This window comes from Felis catus, chromosome A2 (genome assembly GCF_018350175.1).
Source record: "Felis catus isolate Fca126 chromosome A2, F.catus_Fca126_mat1.0, whole genome shotgun sequence".
In the NCBI taxonomy this organism is placed as follows: Eukaryota; Metazoa; Chordata; class Mammalia; order Carnivora; family Felidae; genus Felis; species Felis catus.
This window is the reverse complement of record NC_058369.1, coordinates 156,877,234-156,894,293: the sequence shown is the minus strand read 5'-3', so window position 1 is coordinate 156,894,293 and position 17,060 is coordinate 156,877,234. Positions and strand designations below refer to the sequence as shown.

The window sequence follows — 17,060 nt, the reverse complement described above, 5'->3', positions numbered from 1 at the left end:
TTTTTTTAAAGCCAATGCAAAAACCTGTGATGATAAAAAAATATCAAATTTTTGTTAATTGTGGATTTTTTGGAATAGAGGTCCTTTCCCCCTAAAATGGACCAAAATTTTATTGCAGACTTAAAAAAAATCTATAATTTTTCTTCAAAATGGATAAAAGATACAGTCTAGATTTTCAGAAAAAAAATCTGTGATGAACAAAGTTTTGCTATTTTAGTCAGCATGGATTTTAGCTTTGATTTTTATTTGAAAAATATTGGTTAAGACATTGATCTTCATTACTGTTTTCAGTACCTCTTAAATTTTGCACCTGAGATGGTTTCCCCCTCCCTTAACCCTGGACTTGGACCCAGCACAGGGGCTGGCCCCCTTCAGGACACGGATTAGTGGGTTTCTCCCTTGACAAGCACCCCAAAACTGGTTGAAGCACCCGCCCTGTCCTCACATTTTCCATGTCTGTATAATATAAAGAGTATCCTTTCCCCCCTTGCCCCCAACCCCAATCCCTCCCTCTCTTGCTGTCTTCTCTCACACCTTCTCTGTGTCCTGAAGCTGTCTCCTGTAGCACCTTCCCCATCCTCCCACACCTGTCCTCTCCTCCCTCCACGCTCCCTACTTCTCTCCAGTATCTCTTGTGTCCAGATAGACCAGCCAGAGTTTGATCTTCCCCTCAAGCAAGAGCAGGAACAGAAGATCTATGCTCAGGTAAGATGCCTCCATGGACAAAGGTCAGGCCCTGACCTCTGATGCTCAGCCTCTGGTGGCTGTGACTGATGTTGCCCCTCCCCCAGATTGTGCGGGAATACCTGGCTTATCTGAGTCGGCTGGGAGCCTTGCTAGGAGGAGACCCAGACAAGGTGCAACAACATGCCTTCCTGTCCATCTCCATTACCTCACAGCTGTTTCAGTTTCTGAGGCCCCTGGAGCAGCAGCAGGCACAGAAGAAGCTCTTCCAGCTGGTCACTATTGACCAACTGCAGGTGCCTTGAACCAGGGACTGGAGGAGGATGGGCAGGAGGGTTTCTCTCCTAAACTTTCTGGATCTCCTGAAATCCTTTCTCCTCATTCCTTAATTCCTTTCCATCCCTAACTTTCCCAGGCCCATCCCTTTCCCCAACCATCCCCTTCCCCGCCCCCTCTCAAACACTGAGGGAGAGGACCCCCCTCTCCTGCCTCCTCTCCTCCTTTTCTGTCCCCCTCAGCCTTGTGTCCCTCCTCTAAGGAAATGGCCCCTGCCATCGACTGGTTGTCCTGCTTGCAAGCGACATTCACGCCAATGTCCCTGAGACCCTCCCAGCTCCTCGTAGTCCATGACCTGGAGTATTTGAAAAACATGTCTCAGCTGGTGGAAGAGCAGCTGTTGAAATACAGGTTTGCCTCAGGTGGGACTGGGGGAGTATGAGGGCGATGAAGAGTCCGAGGACCTGGAGGCCTCAGGGACAAAGGAGATTGTGGAAACTGCATGCTGGTAAGGTCTTCCCAGGAAGATGGAAGGGATCCACGGATATGTGAGGGCAGAGAAGTGTTGGGGTGAATGGCCCAAGAGAAAATTGAGGCAACAGGAAGCATGAGAGGCTTGAGGGGCACAGGGAAGGGAAAACACACATGAAATGAGGCATTCATGTGCCCAGCACCTGGGTTTGCTGGGAGTAGAACCCAGTCTTTGAAGAACCTCTAAGCTATAGGAGATGCTGGAAGGCCAGTCACTAGGGACAGCTCAGGCATGCATGTCTTATCAGCAGCTAGGAGGTAGGGATAGGAGGTGGAGGCCCATGGGGCCAGTGGATGGAGGAGGTGAAGGCTGGGGGTTCTCTTGGGGGAGGGCTGGGGGAGAGGCCATTTCTCAGCTGTGAGAGGATCCAGAGGCCCTTGCATGTGAGACTCTGTTGGGCTGTCTGCCATCCCCAGTAACTACATGGCCACTGCCTGAAGACAGGGGCTTCCTTCCAGGGACTTGGGCTCAGAGCCCTTCTTCATAGTACCTCAGTGGCAGTAACATCTAGAGATTCTTTTTAAGGAGGTGAAGGACCATTCTTGTGGGTGTGAGCAGGTTTATGTAAAGCTATAAATCAGACCTGGAGAGAGTTGACAGCAGGGCAGAGGAAGGTCTCAGGTCCCAGCTTTGCTGTGCTTAGAAGATACATCTTAAGGTGAGCTGAGGTTTCTTGGTTGGGGAAGTAGATGAATCTGTTTTGTTACATTTTTTAAGTCTAGTCTTCATCTAGCCCAGACGCTTCACTCCCTGCAATTTGAGAAGTCACTTCTGCATCTAGTTCCTTCTATGACCATTTTCCAACTCACACCAAGAAAAGCTCTTCTTGACTTGTTCAAAGGTCAAGCCACTATTTTCTATAGATACAGAAGAGAAGGGGCTTCCTTCAGGAGTATCCAGGTGACTACACAAGGGGAGGCTGTTCTTGAGGCACCTCGAGAGCCCTGAGTGTATGTGTGGGTCTCTTTTCCCTCCACAGAGACTTTCTGCAGAGCCACATGATCTTGGGGCTGGTGGGGACCCTCTCTCCAGCCCTGGACAGTAAGTTCCAGGAGGCACGCAGATCACTGATCCAGAAACTGCGGGAGCTGACCCAACGACCACCCATGGTGAGGAGAGAAGGGAGGAATTTTCCCAGATTGGGGGCTAATGGAGCATCTGTCATTTTGAGGGATAATTGTTGGTGTATCTCTCCCATGGAGACAGCATGGGGGCAGATGCCATTCAATGTCTGGATTTTCCATAGAAGCAGACAGGCTGTGCATACAGTGCTTATGTTGAGAACTGACATGCCAGGTACCAGAACTTTTGGCACACATCTGGCTACTTTTACAGCCTTTTGCTGAATATTAAAGTTTAAATATAAAATTTTAAAATTATCAGCAATTGCTTTTCCTTTCAATGACCTTTAAACTATTTGTCTAGTTAGTTATCCAGAACTCTGTGATTTAAGGACGTGGACTTAAAGCTTGGGATTTGTTGGGATGCAAGACATGACCAGCAAGTGGCCTCTCCTCTGTTTAGGTGCTTCCAGTGTTTGATGTTCAAGGGTGCTTCCCAAAGAGTTCATCTCTGACATCCAGTGGGATCTGTGGGGTCATAGCATGGGCTTCACAGTGCAGAGCCTGATATATCTGAGGTGGTAGTTCTGTGCCAAACACACTAAGCAAAGTCTCCTGTGTTGCATAAGATGTGGAGACACTCCTTTACCAAGAACTTTGAAATCCTAGGTCGGACACATCCAGATGCAAGTGAAGGTATCTAGAACGTTAGATATGCTCCAACCTGAGTACAGGCCTCAGTGTAGTCTTGAAAAGCACGGTTTTTTTTTCCCTTCATAATTTGTGGACCATTTCTGTGTCTTGGAGAAACTCACTGCTTTGACAACTTGAAATACCCGTGGAATTCAAAGAGGGTAAATGGGTGCACAGGGACTGGCATGTAGTTATTGAGTATTGGGAGTGAGACATTTTTCTTTTTTTTAATAGGTTCCTTTTCAAATTAAATTAAATCAAATTTTTTAATGATTTAAAAAATTTATTTATTTATTTATTTTGAGAGAGATAAAGAGAGAGCATGAGGAGGGGAAGGGCAGAGAGTGAGGGAGGGAGGAAGGGAGAGAGAAACCCAAGCAAGCTCTGCACTGCCAGCATAGAGCCTGACACAGGGCTTGAACTCATGAACCGTGAGATCATGACCTGAGCCAAAACCAAGAATGGGAAACTTAACTGACCCAGGCACCCCAAAGTTCTTTTTTTAATGTTTATTTATTTGGGGGGGGGGAGGGGCAAAGAGAGAGGGAGAGCGAGAATTCCAAGCAGGCTCCTTGCTGTCAGTGAAGAGCCTGACATGGGGCTTGAACTCACTGGGGCTCGAACTCACGACCCATGAGATCATGACCAGAGACAAAATCCAGAGTCAGATGCTTAACCGACTAAGCCATCCAGACGCTCCAGGAGTGAGACATTTTTCTAAACCCTTTAGATAGATATGAACTGAATTAATCCTCAGAAGAATCCCGTGAGGCAGGCACATCATTTTATTCCTGTTTTATGACAGGGAAATTGAGGCACAAAAGCTAAGGAACTTGCTCAAGGTATTACACCTAGTAAGTTGGTAGATCTAGGATTTGAATTCTGGCAGTCTGGCTCCAGGGTCTGTGTGCTTAATCCTTTGGCTAAGAAACAAACAAACAAACAAAACAACAGTAAAACACTCCTTTTTGGGACTTTTCTCAGGTTGGTAAGTGCCCAAGAAGCTTCTGCCCAGCCTTTCTCTTGACACGGATGAGGCTGACAGGGCTCCAGCTCCTCTTAGTTAACATTGCTACAAAATCCCTGTCAACCAATAGCTTCCTGTCAATCCCAGAACCATGGTCTGATGGCACTTCTTGAAGGACGTAAATGGGCCAATATTGAAATCACATTTAAAGGACAGGAAAGTCTTATAAATTGCTGAAGCCGCCATCTTTTGTATACTTCTATACATCTGTTATATCTATTATGTCCATCCTCATTATACCCATTAGGATTTATAGTTGTCCTTGGGCTTGAAAATTGAGTCAAGTTCTACCAACAAATAGAATAACAGTTGATATGAGGGTTACTGTGTATCAGGCACTGCATGGAACACTTAACGTGGATGATTTTATTTAATTCTCCAGAAACACTCCAAGGTCCTCAGAAAGGGCAAGTGACTTTCCCCAGACCACACAGCTCATAAGTGAAGGAACAGGTTTCAAAACAGATCAGTCCTGCTCATGAGGACATGTTGTTAAGCACATACTATGCAGGATTGAGGAATGAGTGGGTAGGAAAACAGAAAATGAGTTTGAGAATTCTTTCTACAAAGGTCAAGATAGTAAATACTTTTGGTTTTGTGGCCCATTACAGTCTGTGTTGCAACCACCCAGCCCTGTCCTTGTAGCACAACAGCAGCTGCACGTGGAGTGAACGAATGGGTGTAGCTCATTCCCCAAAGACTCTGGCTCACACAACAAAGGCTCAGAGTTCCCAAGAGGGACACATGAGGGAGGGTTTGAATGGCAGTGGTGGATCTCCATGCAGGAGGTGGGACAGAGGCAGCTGCCTAGAGAGTTTAAAGGGTTTTCTGGTGGGGTGCCTGGGTGGCTCAGTCAGTTGAGTGTCTGACTTTGGCCCAGGTCTTGATCTTGTGGTTCGTGGGTTTGAGCCCTGAGTTGGGTTCTGAGCTATCAGCTCAGACCACCACATGAACAAAAGACAGAGGTCCCTGCCCTCAGACACTTATGAACTGATGAAGGAAGAAAGACAATAAACTAAGTGAATAAAATATATTAGGGCGTAATTAGTGTTATGGAGAAACACTCCAGAGACATGGCGTGCTAGGTGGGGAGTGCGTACGAGTGGGTCAGGCAAGCTCATGCGGACTTGGAGTCATTAATCACTAATGTTTCTTTATGGTTCAGCCAGTTATGAAGCCACACAAATTACACTATCTTCCAACACAGAGTTCTCCATCTAATTCACAAGGACTCAATTTGTGGTTTTACTAAAAGCCTCCATGAAACCAGTGCTAACACAGTGAGGGAGTACATTAAGATTTACAGAATGATTTTGATGTGTTGCTTCACCTGATCTCCTGAGCGGTGCTGCCAGGGAGGTAGAACAGGTAGTACTCTCATGGTGACAGTTCGAGTAGCTGAAGTGCAGGGGTTTAAGTTAATAACCCACATTTGGTAAATGCTGAATTCTCTGTTCAGAGGTAGTATTTGGTAGCTCCTTGAGGATGAATCTGGCCAATACATGTGTTTTCTTGGCCTTAAAGCTTTTTACAAACTTTTAGTTAATCACCAGAAGTCAAAAATTAGGAGATGGTGTGTTGATAGTCACATTTCCAGCATTTGTGTGTGTGTGTGTGTGTGTGTGTGTGTGTGTGTGTGTGTGTGTGGTACATGGGAAGCTTGAGCAGCACCAGGACTAGGCTTCTCCAGGGGTCACAAGTGACTGGGGCTGAGTGGTGCAGCTCTCTTCAGCCTGGTTGTGCTGTACCCGTTGCCCTCGCCCCTCCATGCCCCATGGGCCTGATGCTGGCTGCTTCTCAGTTACATCACCACATGGCCCCTACCTGAGTTCATGACTCCGGCTCTCTTAGGTTATCCTGGTTTGATGAAGCTTTGAACCAGAAAAATTGTTATTATTTTGGCATTATTTGTCCTCAGTGATCCCCAGAAATCCCTTAGTAGTTACATACTATTTTCCAAATATTCAAAAATGATCAGTCCAATGACTCATTCTAGAATTTCCTTTAGAAATTAACATTAAGGATTCCTGGCTGGCCTGTAATCTCCAAAATCTCTTTCCCTCTATGGGAACTTAAGAACATTTTTGTTTCCTCCAGACTCCTGGAATTTTTTCTGATTTCTGTTATTTCTTAAAGTGTTATTACTTATGGTTCTAAGCTTATATCTGCAACTTTTCTTTTGTTCCCTAAAATTAATCTACTGGGTGTCAATATCTTGGATCTGAAGTATTTATTTCATTTTTTTGTATTATGGCAATGATTGTTTCCTATATTTCTCTTTGTCTCATATATTTTTAATACATATGGTATGCTGTGTCATTCCATGTCTTGAGAGACAGTGTGGATACTCATAACCCCCAGTAGATGAATATTTAACCTGTCAACCTCCATCCCTGAGACCGACATTTATTTAGAGATTCTGGAAGTCATTTTCCTGTTCATGGGAGATGTGACCCAGCACAACAGTGATGAAAAGAATCTCAGAGTTTCACAGGAGTTAGCAATGGGTAGTCTGAGGTGGCATCTGTGTTCTCCAGGAACCAGGTCAGAATCTGCTGTGGCCCAAGCTATGAGCACAGGCATGGAAGAGGCAAAAGCTTTTGGAGAAATGGGTGGGCATTAGTAGAAGGGATCAGGAAACAGCTCAAGAACCAGGAGGTGTGAAAAGGGCAGGCAGATCACACTACCAAGTTGAAGGTTGATGCGTTTGCTGCTGCTCCAGTGGTAGAGCCTACATCCCACACCAACAGCCTGATGAAAGGCAGTCTCCAATCCAAGCCCTTTGTCAGGAGGGCTGTGGGAGATGGACAGACATTGAAGGTGGCCCGCAGATCCTGCCCTTGACCCAGTCATGGCCATCAGATCCATGTTTCCTTTCACTTCATCTTTGCTTTTCACAGTTGTGTTTTAGAGCTGCCACTAATACACAATAGAAAGCATCTGACTCCTTATCCTCACAAGAGGAGAAGTCCTTAACAGACCTCACAGTGAGGGGACAAGAACAAAAAATGTGGGCAACCAGGTCTGGAGCAGCCTCCAAAATGGTAAATGTCCTAACAGGCAGAGGCCCAGGGGTGACAACAATACTGTGACAACAATACTGGTCTTCCATTTCTGTTTCCTCTCTTGTGGGAAGCCCCACAAACTCTCTCTCTAATTTTGGCACCAGAAAGCAGGGTAGCAGCCTAACCATCTTCCCTGTGAGGAGATCTGTGAAGAGTAAATAAGTTACAGGAATGGAGTCTTGTGACTTCATCCCACTTAACCCAAACTGGCATGTTAGCTGTGTTTTCAAAGTCCCAGCTCAGCTCTCCCCCAGGCTGGTGCTCTCACCCTAAGCCCCTTGGGCATGTTTCTCTGTTTGTCTTGTGTCATCTCTGGGCCCCCTTCATGATCAGCTCCTCAAAGTCATCCAAGCCCACTACAAACATCCCCCCCTCCCTCCACCGAGCATCTCTCTCTTATGTTGCTTATTTTTTCTGTCCCTGTGCTAAAAGCACCCCAGTTGCCCAAGACTCTACTGAGTTTTTGTCTAACCATCTTTCTGCCTTTGAAGTTGATAATGTCCCTCATCTCATACTATTTTCCCTAATTTCATCCAAAGTTTCTTAGCTCTCTGAATTCATGTTTAGTCTTTTCTTTTGTCCCCTTCTCCCACCAAACAGTATGGGGTCTAAAACCCATTTTCACTCTGACCGTTTTCTTCTTTATAAGACAAGATCCTATCATATGATCCATGGTAACCATTTGGAGAGGCAGGGAGAGGGGAAGAAAAGAAGAGAAGAATTACCTTCTCCAGTTTCCATTTTAGATAAAGAAACATGGAAGGGTGGCTGCCTTGGCTGGGCTACCAGTGTGGTGCATGTGGCGGGTGGGGATGGAGTTGCCAACAGACCTTCTATGGTAAGAGGTTTGGTATGTAGTCCTCTCCTATCCAGGAGCCTTTCTGTTCTCCAGAAGAATACCTCAGAGAGGACTTGCTTTCAATTCAATAGTCAATAAATAAGGACGATTTGCCCAATCCAGGCTCACGAGACTAATCCTGGAGGACATAAACCCCTTTTTACCAAGCAGCAATAGCCCATGTGTATCACCAAAAGGGAAAATGAAGTAAAGTGGGCCAAACCCAGAAAGACCAGGAAAGAGAGCATCCTCTGGGGGTCAAGATCTAGACAAGATTGACCTGGAGAGATGGATGAGAAAGAACCCTTGACAGGAGCCATTCATTCGAGTTTTGTCTCTGCAGCCCACCAGCCCTCGATGGATGAAGTGTGTAGAGGAGACAGGAGCCTTTTTCGAGCCTACCCTGGCAGCCTTGTTTATTCATGAGGCCTTCAGTCCGAAAACCCAAAGTGCTGTATGTGAGGGCTCTTCCCCAGCCCATGTCTCTCTACCCCTTCCCACCCAACCATTCTCTCCTAATTCTATTCACTGTGCCCTTCTTGATGGTCTGCATGGGTGGGGGTGGCGGAGGGTGGGGGTGTCAGCCAGTCACAGAGAGAAAGAGTGAACTATGCGAGGGATGCCAAAGGAGGCTAGGCCATGCTGTGTCCCTAGGGTTTGCCTAGTTTTTCTATGAGACACAAGTGTATACAACATGCACGAATTTGGGTAAGTTTCCCAACTTCCCTGCTCTTATGCTTCTTCAACCATAAAATGAGAAAATTGAACTCCGTGGCCTCTATGGCTACTCCCTGTTTATCTATGATTTTTTTTTTTAATTTTTTTTCAACGTTTATTTATTTTTGGGACAGAGAGAGACAGAGCATGAACGGGGGAGGGGCAGAGAGAGAGGGAGACACAGAATCGGAAACAGGCTCCAGGATCTGAGCCATCAGCCCAGAGCCTGACGCAGGGCTCGAACTCAGACCGCGAGATTGTGACCTGGCTGAAGTCGGACGCTTAACCGACTGCGCCACCCAGGCGCCCCGATCTATGATTTTTTAACAACACAGGAAATGGTATGAGAATGGAATGATATCATCTTAAGAAGTGCAAGTAAATGAGTACTGAGTAGTCTTTGCGTGCCTACTATGTGGCTAACACTCTTGTTCGCACTTGGCATGAACTACTTTAATTGCTAGTATTATCCTAACGTTAGAGAAGAGAGAACTGAAGCACAGAGAGGTTAGATAACTTGTCCACGGTCACACAACTACCAAAAAGTAGAGTCAGGATTTGAATTCAGGCTTCAAATATTGTCATCCATTTTCCTCTATCAAGAAAGGATACAAACAAGATGGTAGACGGCTGGGAAAGCAGTAACTACACAGTCAGTTGTGAAGCTGGGAAAACTTCAGCTTGTTGGAAAGCTGAAGAGCCCAGAAAGATGGAGAGAGGAAATGCATGCCTTAATAAAAAGAGTGTGAGGACAAGGGCTCTCAAGAACAGAGAAGGGAATGATGGTCCTCCTCCTTTGCTTTCTGAGTGGATTGTTGGCCAAGGGTAAGGACAGCATCTCCCTCCCCTGGCAGGCTGAGATCTTCCCACGGAAAGGAACTGTCTCCCCTATCGACCCTCAGGACTGACCAGCTCCCACCTTCCCTTTATGTTCTTGGTACCTCCTTTCTGTCTCCACAGATCTCTGTGCCCTGGGTTTCCAGTCACCTAGTAAATATTACTTTCTGCTTTCTCTTTGGAGTTCTTCCCCCTTCTCTGGTAGCTCCCAGGGGCCAAGGCCCTTCCTAGAGGCCCAGGGGGCAGAAACCCAGACCAAGGCTGACCCTGATCCTGTGTCTCTATCCGGGCCCCTACACAGGCCATGGAACTATTCACTGCAATCAAGGACACCCTCATCGCTCGCCTCAGGAGGGTTCCCTGGATGGATGAGAAGACCCGGAAAGAGGCCCAGGATAGGGTAAGTCCAGGAGTGAGAGACAGAAATAAGGGTGGAATTGAGTTTTGGGCCCAGAGATCACAGTGACAGAAAGACAATGCAAAGGCACAAGAACACATGGCAATGTAAACACCAGTATGCCATACACACATCCTGGTGACAATATAAAAGGTGGGACCGGGGCAGTGAACACAAGAAATTCCCTCCGATAGACTTGGGGTAGCTAGGTTTCTTCTACCTTTTGTGTCTCTCCCCAGGTCACCCAACTGCAGGTGAAGATGGGAGGCCCAGAATGGGCCGTGAAGCCATCACTGGCCAGGGAGGAATACAACGATGTGGGTCCCTGCCCTTGCCAGCTCCTCATTAGTTCTCAGCTTCTCCTCACCTTCTGGCTCTCCCAAATGGCAGGCAATCTGTTTGCCCTGGACTATCCTAACTGACCCCTTCCTTGCCCTGGTGTTGGCTGGGTTTTATGGGTGAATATCCACACTGTGGGTCTTGCCAGCAGAAGAAAGGAACCTTTTCAGGTCACAATAAGTGTGTGTGCACACATGCACACATACATTCTTGGGACTTGCCCAAGTGTGTTTATCTGTGCGCTGATTCATGTGAAGCCTGTCTGCGTCGATGTGGTGTCATTGTGCTGCTTTCTACTGTACTGCGGATGTCTGTATGTCGGGGCTTACCGTCTGTGTTCAGATGTACCCATCGGCGTATATCAGTGTGCATCCGTATTTGTCTCTGTGTATCCGAGTCACCTCCTGCCTCCTCCCAGATACAGCTTGGACCCAGCTACCTGCAGTCCTTCCTGAGCTGTGTCCGATCTCTCCGAGCTAGAATTGTCCAGAACTTCTTGCAGTCTTTCCCCCAGCACAGGTATAGGAGCAAGGGAGACATAGACACTGCATCCCAGAAATGCCTATTCAAGATTAGCAGGAAAGAAAGCTGGGGGCCTGAGGGAACAGGAACGGTGACAGTAGTTGGGAGGGTGGGGCCTCCCATATGTCTGGTGGGCAGGGCCATACGTGACGGAGCTGGTGTTCATACGTGCTCTTCCCATAGGTGGCAGGTGTCCACCTGGGGGGTCAGTGCTTACTATTCAATATCTGACCATGTGGTGGTCTTCCCAGCCGGACTCCTCCAACCTCCATTCTTCCACCCTGGCTATCCCAGGTAGGGGCCGTTCTATGAGGGTGGGCAGGGGATTTCCCAAGGGCGATGGACAGACATTATGATGTATAGGATTCATGGTTGGCGAACTGGGGTCAAAAACTTTGAAGGACTCTCGGAGTAAGATAAACCTTTGTCTTCCCAGAGCCGTGAACTTTGGCGCTGCTGGCAGCATTATGGCCCATGAGCTGCTGCACATCTTCTCTCAGCTGTGTGGGTAACAGTGGGCCATTGGGAGGTGGGACCATTGGGAATCCAGGTGAAGGCCCTAAACGAGGCCAAAGGAAGAGAAAGGGAGGGCTCCAGGTGGCACAGTTAAGAATCTTTAGCAATGCTTTGGGGGGCTAGCCCAGTCTGTGGTACCCCCTGGTCCTCATCCTTACTCCATATCTCACCATTCCTTTCCCTTGCCCCATTTTCAACAGTACTCCCTGGGGGCTGCCCAGCCTGTGACACCCATGCCCTACAGGGGGCGCTGCTGTGCCTGAAACGCCACTACCAATCCATTCCGTTACCCAGCGGACTCTCCTTCAATGGCTCTTGGACACTACTGGAGAATGCCGCCGACATGGGGGGGCTGGCCATTGCACTGCAGGTAACTCCAATCCCAAGGGCCAGGATCTATTGAGAGCCATTCTGTCTTCACAGGTTTTTCCTTCTACCATCCCTTGTGCAAACATAGTTGTAAAGCCTCCTGCCCTTCACACCCTCACTGAGCAGATGGCAGTTTGGGAATCCCCCTCTGACCCCACAGATCCCTCTTTTCTAGGTTATCTATAGATCTCACAAGTACATTTTTTTTCCTGGCTCAGACCAGTGTGTCTGTGGGACTTGGGCAAAAGGGCCGTGAACTGGTTTTCGGCATTGTGGGTGGGGCATCAGACTTCTAAGTGGCCATGGGTCTAGAGTCTAAGGGTTACTTGCCATCCCACCCCCATATCCAGGCGTACAACAGGAGGCTGTTAGGGTACTACGGAGAGACTATCCTGCCCAACCTGGACCTCAGCCCTCTACAGCTCTTCTTCCGAAGCTATGCCCAGGTAGGCAGCGGCCACCTCCCTCCGCAGCTCGCTCCATGTCAGATAAGTACCTTACTGGCAATGCTTGAAGAGGGGTGCTTCCCTGAAACATCTTCCCCCAAACAGCCCCAACCCTCTGCCACAGATGTCCCTGCTGTCATCTTTTCATACATGCTCCTTGGGACCATCTTTTCATATTTCTATAAATTCTACCAAACTCATCACCCTCTTCAAAAACAGAAAAAAATTCTACTGTCAAATCCCTCTCTGAGATGAGCCCAACTTTTTCTTCTTTCATTTCTCCTAAAAAACGAACCTTCAACAGACTATCTATAGACCATATTCCTTGTGGGAGACCTCACCCCCCCAGGTCCCCACATGAGTACCACATGCTCCCTCAACAGACACTGTCCCCAGTTCCTCAGTATACTTAAAGACCCCTCAGGGCACTTGGGTGGTTCAGTCAGTTGAGTGTCTGACTCTTGATTTCAGCTCTGGTCATGATCCCAGGGTCATGAGATTGAGACCCAGTGCAGAGCCTGCTTAAGATTCTCTCTCTCTCTCTCTCTCTCTCTCTCTCTCTCCCCCTCATCCTCTCTAAAAAATAAAAATAAAAAAGACTCCCTCACGGAGTTTTTACAATAAATCCCACCTCCCCACCTTTCAGTCACTTACGAATGATCTGATTACACAGCCCATGCCCTCCCTCACACACATCCTGCCAGATAAATGACCTACAGGGGTATCTGGGTGGCTCAGTTGGTTAAGCATCAGACTTCAGCTTAGGTCATGATCTTGCAGTTTGTGAGTTCGAGCCCCACATCGGGCTTTGCACTAGACAGTGTGGAGCTTGCTTGAGATTCTCTCTCCATCTCTCTCTCTGCCCCGTCACGTTCTTTCTCTCTCTCTCTCTCAAAATAAATAAATAAACTTATAAAACAATAAATTACATACAAATGCGTGGCTCTGTCTCTGCTCTCATCTCTGTCTGCTGTCCCTACTCACTACATTGGCACCAGGTCTGCCTCGTCCTCCTGACCCTGATGGACGCTACTATTCTGCTCTTCTCCTTACCCTGCGTGGACCTCTCTTTCTCCACAGGTGATGTGTAGGGAGCCCAGCACCTGGGAACCCCAGGATCCTCACAGCCCTCCCATGCTTCGAGTACATGGGCCCCTCAGCAACACGCAAGCCTTTGCCAGACACTTCCACTGTCCGCGTGGTGCCCTCATGAACCCCTCCAAACGCTGCCAGCTCTGGTAACCTGGCTACCACAGAGACTCCAACTTAGATGTAACAACACCTCCCTGCCCCATCCATGGAATCAGATGCTATCTCCTTTCCCGTTCCCTTCCAAAAATAAAAGCTGGCACTTGGCTTCTGACTGTCCATTAATGACTCTTTCCTAATATGTTCTATGCCTAGAAGTCAGAGAAGATAAGAGGAGAAAATGCCAAGAGAATTCTGTAGACACAAGAAAAGTGAAGAAACCAGTGGGTCTAAAGGTCAGTGGGCCAAAGGTTGGGCGATTAAACAGACCAGTTAGAGACAAAAGGGCTTTGGTTAAGTCTCAGAAAGCTGTCCCCAAATGTTTTCAGGACTTTACTGCTATTACTTTTATTGTTGCTGCCTCTTTCCCCTAATGTGCTGTCCAGAGCAGAGCCGGGAGAGGTGTGGGAAAGAGAAGGCCATGGGTCTGGTGTCTCCGGCCCTGGGAGAAGGTGCTCAGAGCATGGCGAGGCGGTCAGGCTGGGGCAATGGACAGTTGAAAGGCCAGCACCAGGATCTCTCAGATGCTGCATCCTGAGGTGACGAGCCACTGGCGAGAGGCAGGAAACTGTGTGTACGCCTCCCCTTGGGAGTAGTGACCTGGAGCCCGGTGGGGAAGAGGGGGTCAGTAAGCTATCATGAAGCGGAAGTAGATAGCAAGGTCCTCATCCAGGAGCCAGGCTACCACCTCAGCCTCAATGTCCCTCACAAAAAAACCATGATGCTGGCCAGATTGAAGCAGAAGGCTAGGTTAAATAGGTGGTCACGAAGGGCTGCTCTGTCTGATGTCCCGTCATCCTCTTGCTGGGCCATGTCCACAACCTGCCACATCTCCCCCACGGAGGAGGCCACAAAGTGCTCTTCAAAGTTCTCTTGATCCTGGTCTGCAACCGTGGAGAGGGGGAGGCACTGAAAGGGCCGATCCTAACCTGCCCCCGCCCCGATCCTGGCCTATACCAGAAAGGTGATGAAGTTAGAGAGTCTGAGAAGAAGTTAAGGCCTGGGGCTTTTGGCCCAATTGTGCATCCCCTTATCCTTGGCCAGGGAGGCAGTGCTCCATCTGGAGGTCTCCTCTGGTCTGTATTCAATCACAGCCCCAACTCAGGTGCGCACATACCCCATTTCTACCTCAAACGGCCTCCTCCAAAGCATTACAACACTTGGGGTTGGAGGGACCACCCCAGGGAAGGGATGGAAACTACAACCTCTTCCAAGATAAATGCACCCCTGCCCATACACACGAAAGCCACCTGTGTGGTGCTCTAGCCAGCCCGTGGTATGTCTCTGAATACGTCCCCCGCTAAGAACCCTGCTCTAAACCCTTTACCTGACTCTCTCACGCTACAATAATAAGGGACTGTGCTTCTCTCCCCACAACCCGACCTATCTCAGGTTTCACTCCAGCCTGATAGGAACTGGGGGGCTGACTCCAAAGAGGTCTGATCCCTAGCTCCAGACACTGTTGTCCTACCTGTGGAGGGTGTTTTCTCGTTCTGACTCCTCTCGTTGGGATCCAGGCTGCCTTTCTGAAGCTTTGCTCCCTTGACCCGCAGCAGCAGCAAGATGGCGGCCAGGAATGCTGCCCTGCAGAGCTGGGAGCCCAGGGAAGTCATGGGCCTGCCCATCCACCACCTTTGGTCTTCCCTACTCCCCTATGCCCAGTCGGCTCCCCCCACCTCCCTCCCCTGTCCCTGTCCCAGCCCTTACCACTTCCCTGCACCATTTTCTTCCCTTCCCTTCCATAGGACCTCTGACGTCATGAGCTTTGTGACATCACAGCCATGGGCCTGCCCCTCATTCAGGTCACTAGAGAGTTCCCTTGCCAGGCAAGAGAGTGGTGAGTAGCCAGCAGAGGCTTCTAGGATGATCCTACTGCATCATCCTGTGGAGGGCAACAAAATGACTTCAGAGTTTGTGAAGTACTTTCACATCCATTACATCATGAGATCGATATAGCAACTGGGACTCAAAGTAGTAGTGTCATCATACCCATCATATAGATGAGGAAACTGAGGTTCACAAAAGAAATGACTCTTCTGCTTAACATCACACAGACAATAAAGGGCGGAGCAGGACTCTCGACCACCTCTTTTTGTTTTAGTGTTTATTTATTTATTTTTAGAGAGAGGGAGGGAGAGAGAATCCCGAGTAGACTCCATGCTGTCAGTGCAGAGTGTAACACAGGGCTCAACCCTCAAGATCATAACCTGAGCCAAAATTAAGAGTCAGGCACTTAACCGACTGAACCACCCAGGTGCCCCTTGACCACCTCTTTTGATTCCAAACATCACAGCTTCCTCTCTTCCATGCAGCCATTCTCTAAGGTAAGTGGCTTGTATAGAATGTGGCCCAGAGCAGATGTGGAAATATCGGATCCTCAAGTCCTGGGCTGTACCGGAAACTCAGGTCCACCAAAACAGAGGAAGGTAGAGAGGCATAGGTGTTGGGGGAGAAAAGAGTACACGGTGTGTGTGCGTGTATGTGCACACACACACACACACACACACACACACACATGCATGTGTACATAGAGAGAGAGAGAGAGACAGAGAATGAGGTACCCTGTGCCCAAGCAGAAATCATTCCCTCATTCTTCACCCTCCCCTAGACTTTCCTCTCCCTAAGCCTTTGGCCTCTTGAACTGGTAGACAAACCCCTCTTCTCTCATTTTGCACCCCCTCATACTCTCAGACACAAAGAAAAAGTTGTTAGAGGCTCATTCTCCAAACTCCTTGCTTGATGGAAGCAGAGTCTTTTTTTTTAAGTTTTATTTATTTATTTTGAGAGAGAGAGAGAGCATGCATATGAGCTGGGGAGGGGCAGAGAGAGACACAGAAAGAGAATGGGCAGAGAGAGAGAGAGAGAGAGAGAGAGAATCCCAAGCAGGCCTTGCGCTGTCAGCACAGAGCCCAACGCGGGCTCTTGAACTCACGAGCTGTGAGATCATGACCTGAATGGAATCAAGAGTTGGACACTCAACTGACTGAGCCACCTAGGTGCCCTGTAGTTAGAGTCTTTATTTTTTTTTTAATTTTTTTTTCAATGTTTTTTATTTATTTTTGGGACAGAGAGAGACAGAGCATGAACGGGGGAGGGGCAGAGAGAGAGGGAGACACAGAATCGGAAACAGGCTCCAGGCTCCGAGCCATCAGCCCAGAGCCTGACGCGGGGCTCGAACTCACGGACTGCGAGATCGTGACCTGGCTGAAGTTGGATGCTTAACCGACTGCGCCACCCAGGCACCCCTGTAGTTAGAGTCTTTAAAGAAGCAGCAGCATGGCAGTGAGGCCAGGATCCCAAATAACAGATTTCCAGAAACTTGCCTCAAAGCCCCAGTGCCTGCCAGGCCCGTGAAGCTGGTGAGCACAGACCTGCTGGCAGTAATGGGTGGTGGCTAATTATCTGCTTCCCAGAGCAGAGATGGCTGGGGATGGGGCAGGTGGGATTGGGGAGGTAGGATGGAGTCCTGCCCTGGTAAACCAGAAAGCAATGC

At 48.4% G+C, this 17,060-nt stretch overlaps 3 protein-coding genes across 16 annotated transcripts in view; 2 read left to right on the top strand and 1 right to left on the bottom strand.

Moving 5' to 3' along the window:
• KEL (Kell metallo-endopeptidase) overlaps window positions 1-15,656 on the top strand; it is a 281,013-nt gene extending 265,357 nt beyond the window's left edge. For 8 of the 14 annotated variants that reach the window (XM_045052901.1, XM_045052899.1, XM_045052903.1 and 5 more), the window contains 13 exons: window positions 553-705; window positions 792-980; window positions 1,223-1,371; window positions 2,472-2,601; window positions 8,520-8,630; window positions 10,032-10,130; window positions 10,367-10,444; window positions 10,885-10,985; window positions 11,172-11,282; window positions 11,425-11,492; window positions 11,705-11,874; window positions 12,224-12,319; window positions 13,400-13,687. In XM_045052901.1, the coding sequence (XP_044908836.1) occupies window positions 553-705; window positions 792-980; window positions 1,223-1,371; window positions 2,472-2,601; window positions 8,520-8,630; window positions 10,032-10,130; window positions 10,367-10,444; window positions 10,885-10,985; window positions 11,172-11,282; window positions 11,425-11,492; window positions 11,705-11,874; window positions 12,224-12,319; window positions 13,400-13,561 (1,617 nt within the window). In that variant the 3' untranslated portion in view covers window positions 13,562-13,687. Of the gene's footprint in view, window positions 1-552; window positions 706-791; window positions 981-1,222; window positions 1,372-2,471; window positions 2,602-8,519; window positions 8,631-10,031; window positions 10,131-10,366; window positions 10,445-10,884; window positions 10,986-11,171; window positions 11,283-11,424; window positions 11,497-11,704; window positions 11,875-12,223; window positions 12,320-13,399; window positions 13,688-13,723; window positions 13,804-15,312 lie in introns of those variants that run through there. The other 6 variants (XM_023250660.2, XM_023250654.2, XM_045052902.1 and 3 more) reach the window with 5 other exon arrangements.
• On the bottom strand, window positions 13,857-15,416 carry LLCFC1 (LLLL and CFNLAS motif containing 1). Its single transcript, XM_011280613.4, has 3 exons — window positions 15,275-15,416; window positions 15,039-15,159; window positions 13,857-14,451 (listed from the first exon to the last, which is right to left on the bottom strand). Exons 1-3 carry the CDS (start codon window positions 15,308-15,310, stop codon window positions 14,273-14,275), a joined length of 336 nt encoding a protein of 111 aa, XP_011278915.2. The 5' UTR covers window positions 15,311-15,416; the 3' UTR covers window positions 13,857-14,272.
• The window catches only part of TRPV5 (transient receptor potential cation channel subfamily V member 5), a 33,738-nt gene continuing 31,969 nt past the window's right edge, over window positions 15,292-17,060 (top strand). The window contains exon 1 of the mRNA XM_045052913.1: window positions 15,292-15,404. The gene's annotated coding sequence lies outside the window, so the exon portion shown is untranslated. The remainder of the gene's footprint in view (window positions 15,405-17,060) is intronic.

Excerpts from the sequence above, each read along its gene's own strand:
- LLCFC1 (XM_011280613.4), bottom strand. The coding sequence starts at position 15,310 with ATGGAAGGGAAGGGAAGAAAATGGTGCAGGGAAGTG. Across the intron at positions 15,160-15,274 it reads GAAAATGGTGCAGGGAAGTG|CTCTGCAGGGCAGCATTCCT; the intron begins GTAAGGGCTGGG and ends CTGGGCTCCCAG. Across the intron at positions 14,452-15,038 it reads CGAGAAAACACCCTCCACAG|ACCAGGATCAAGAGAACTTT; the intron begins GTAGGACAACAG and ends CCACGGTTGCAG.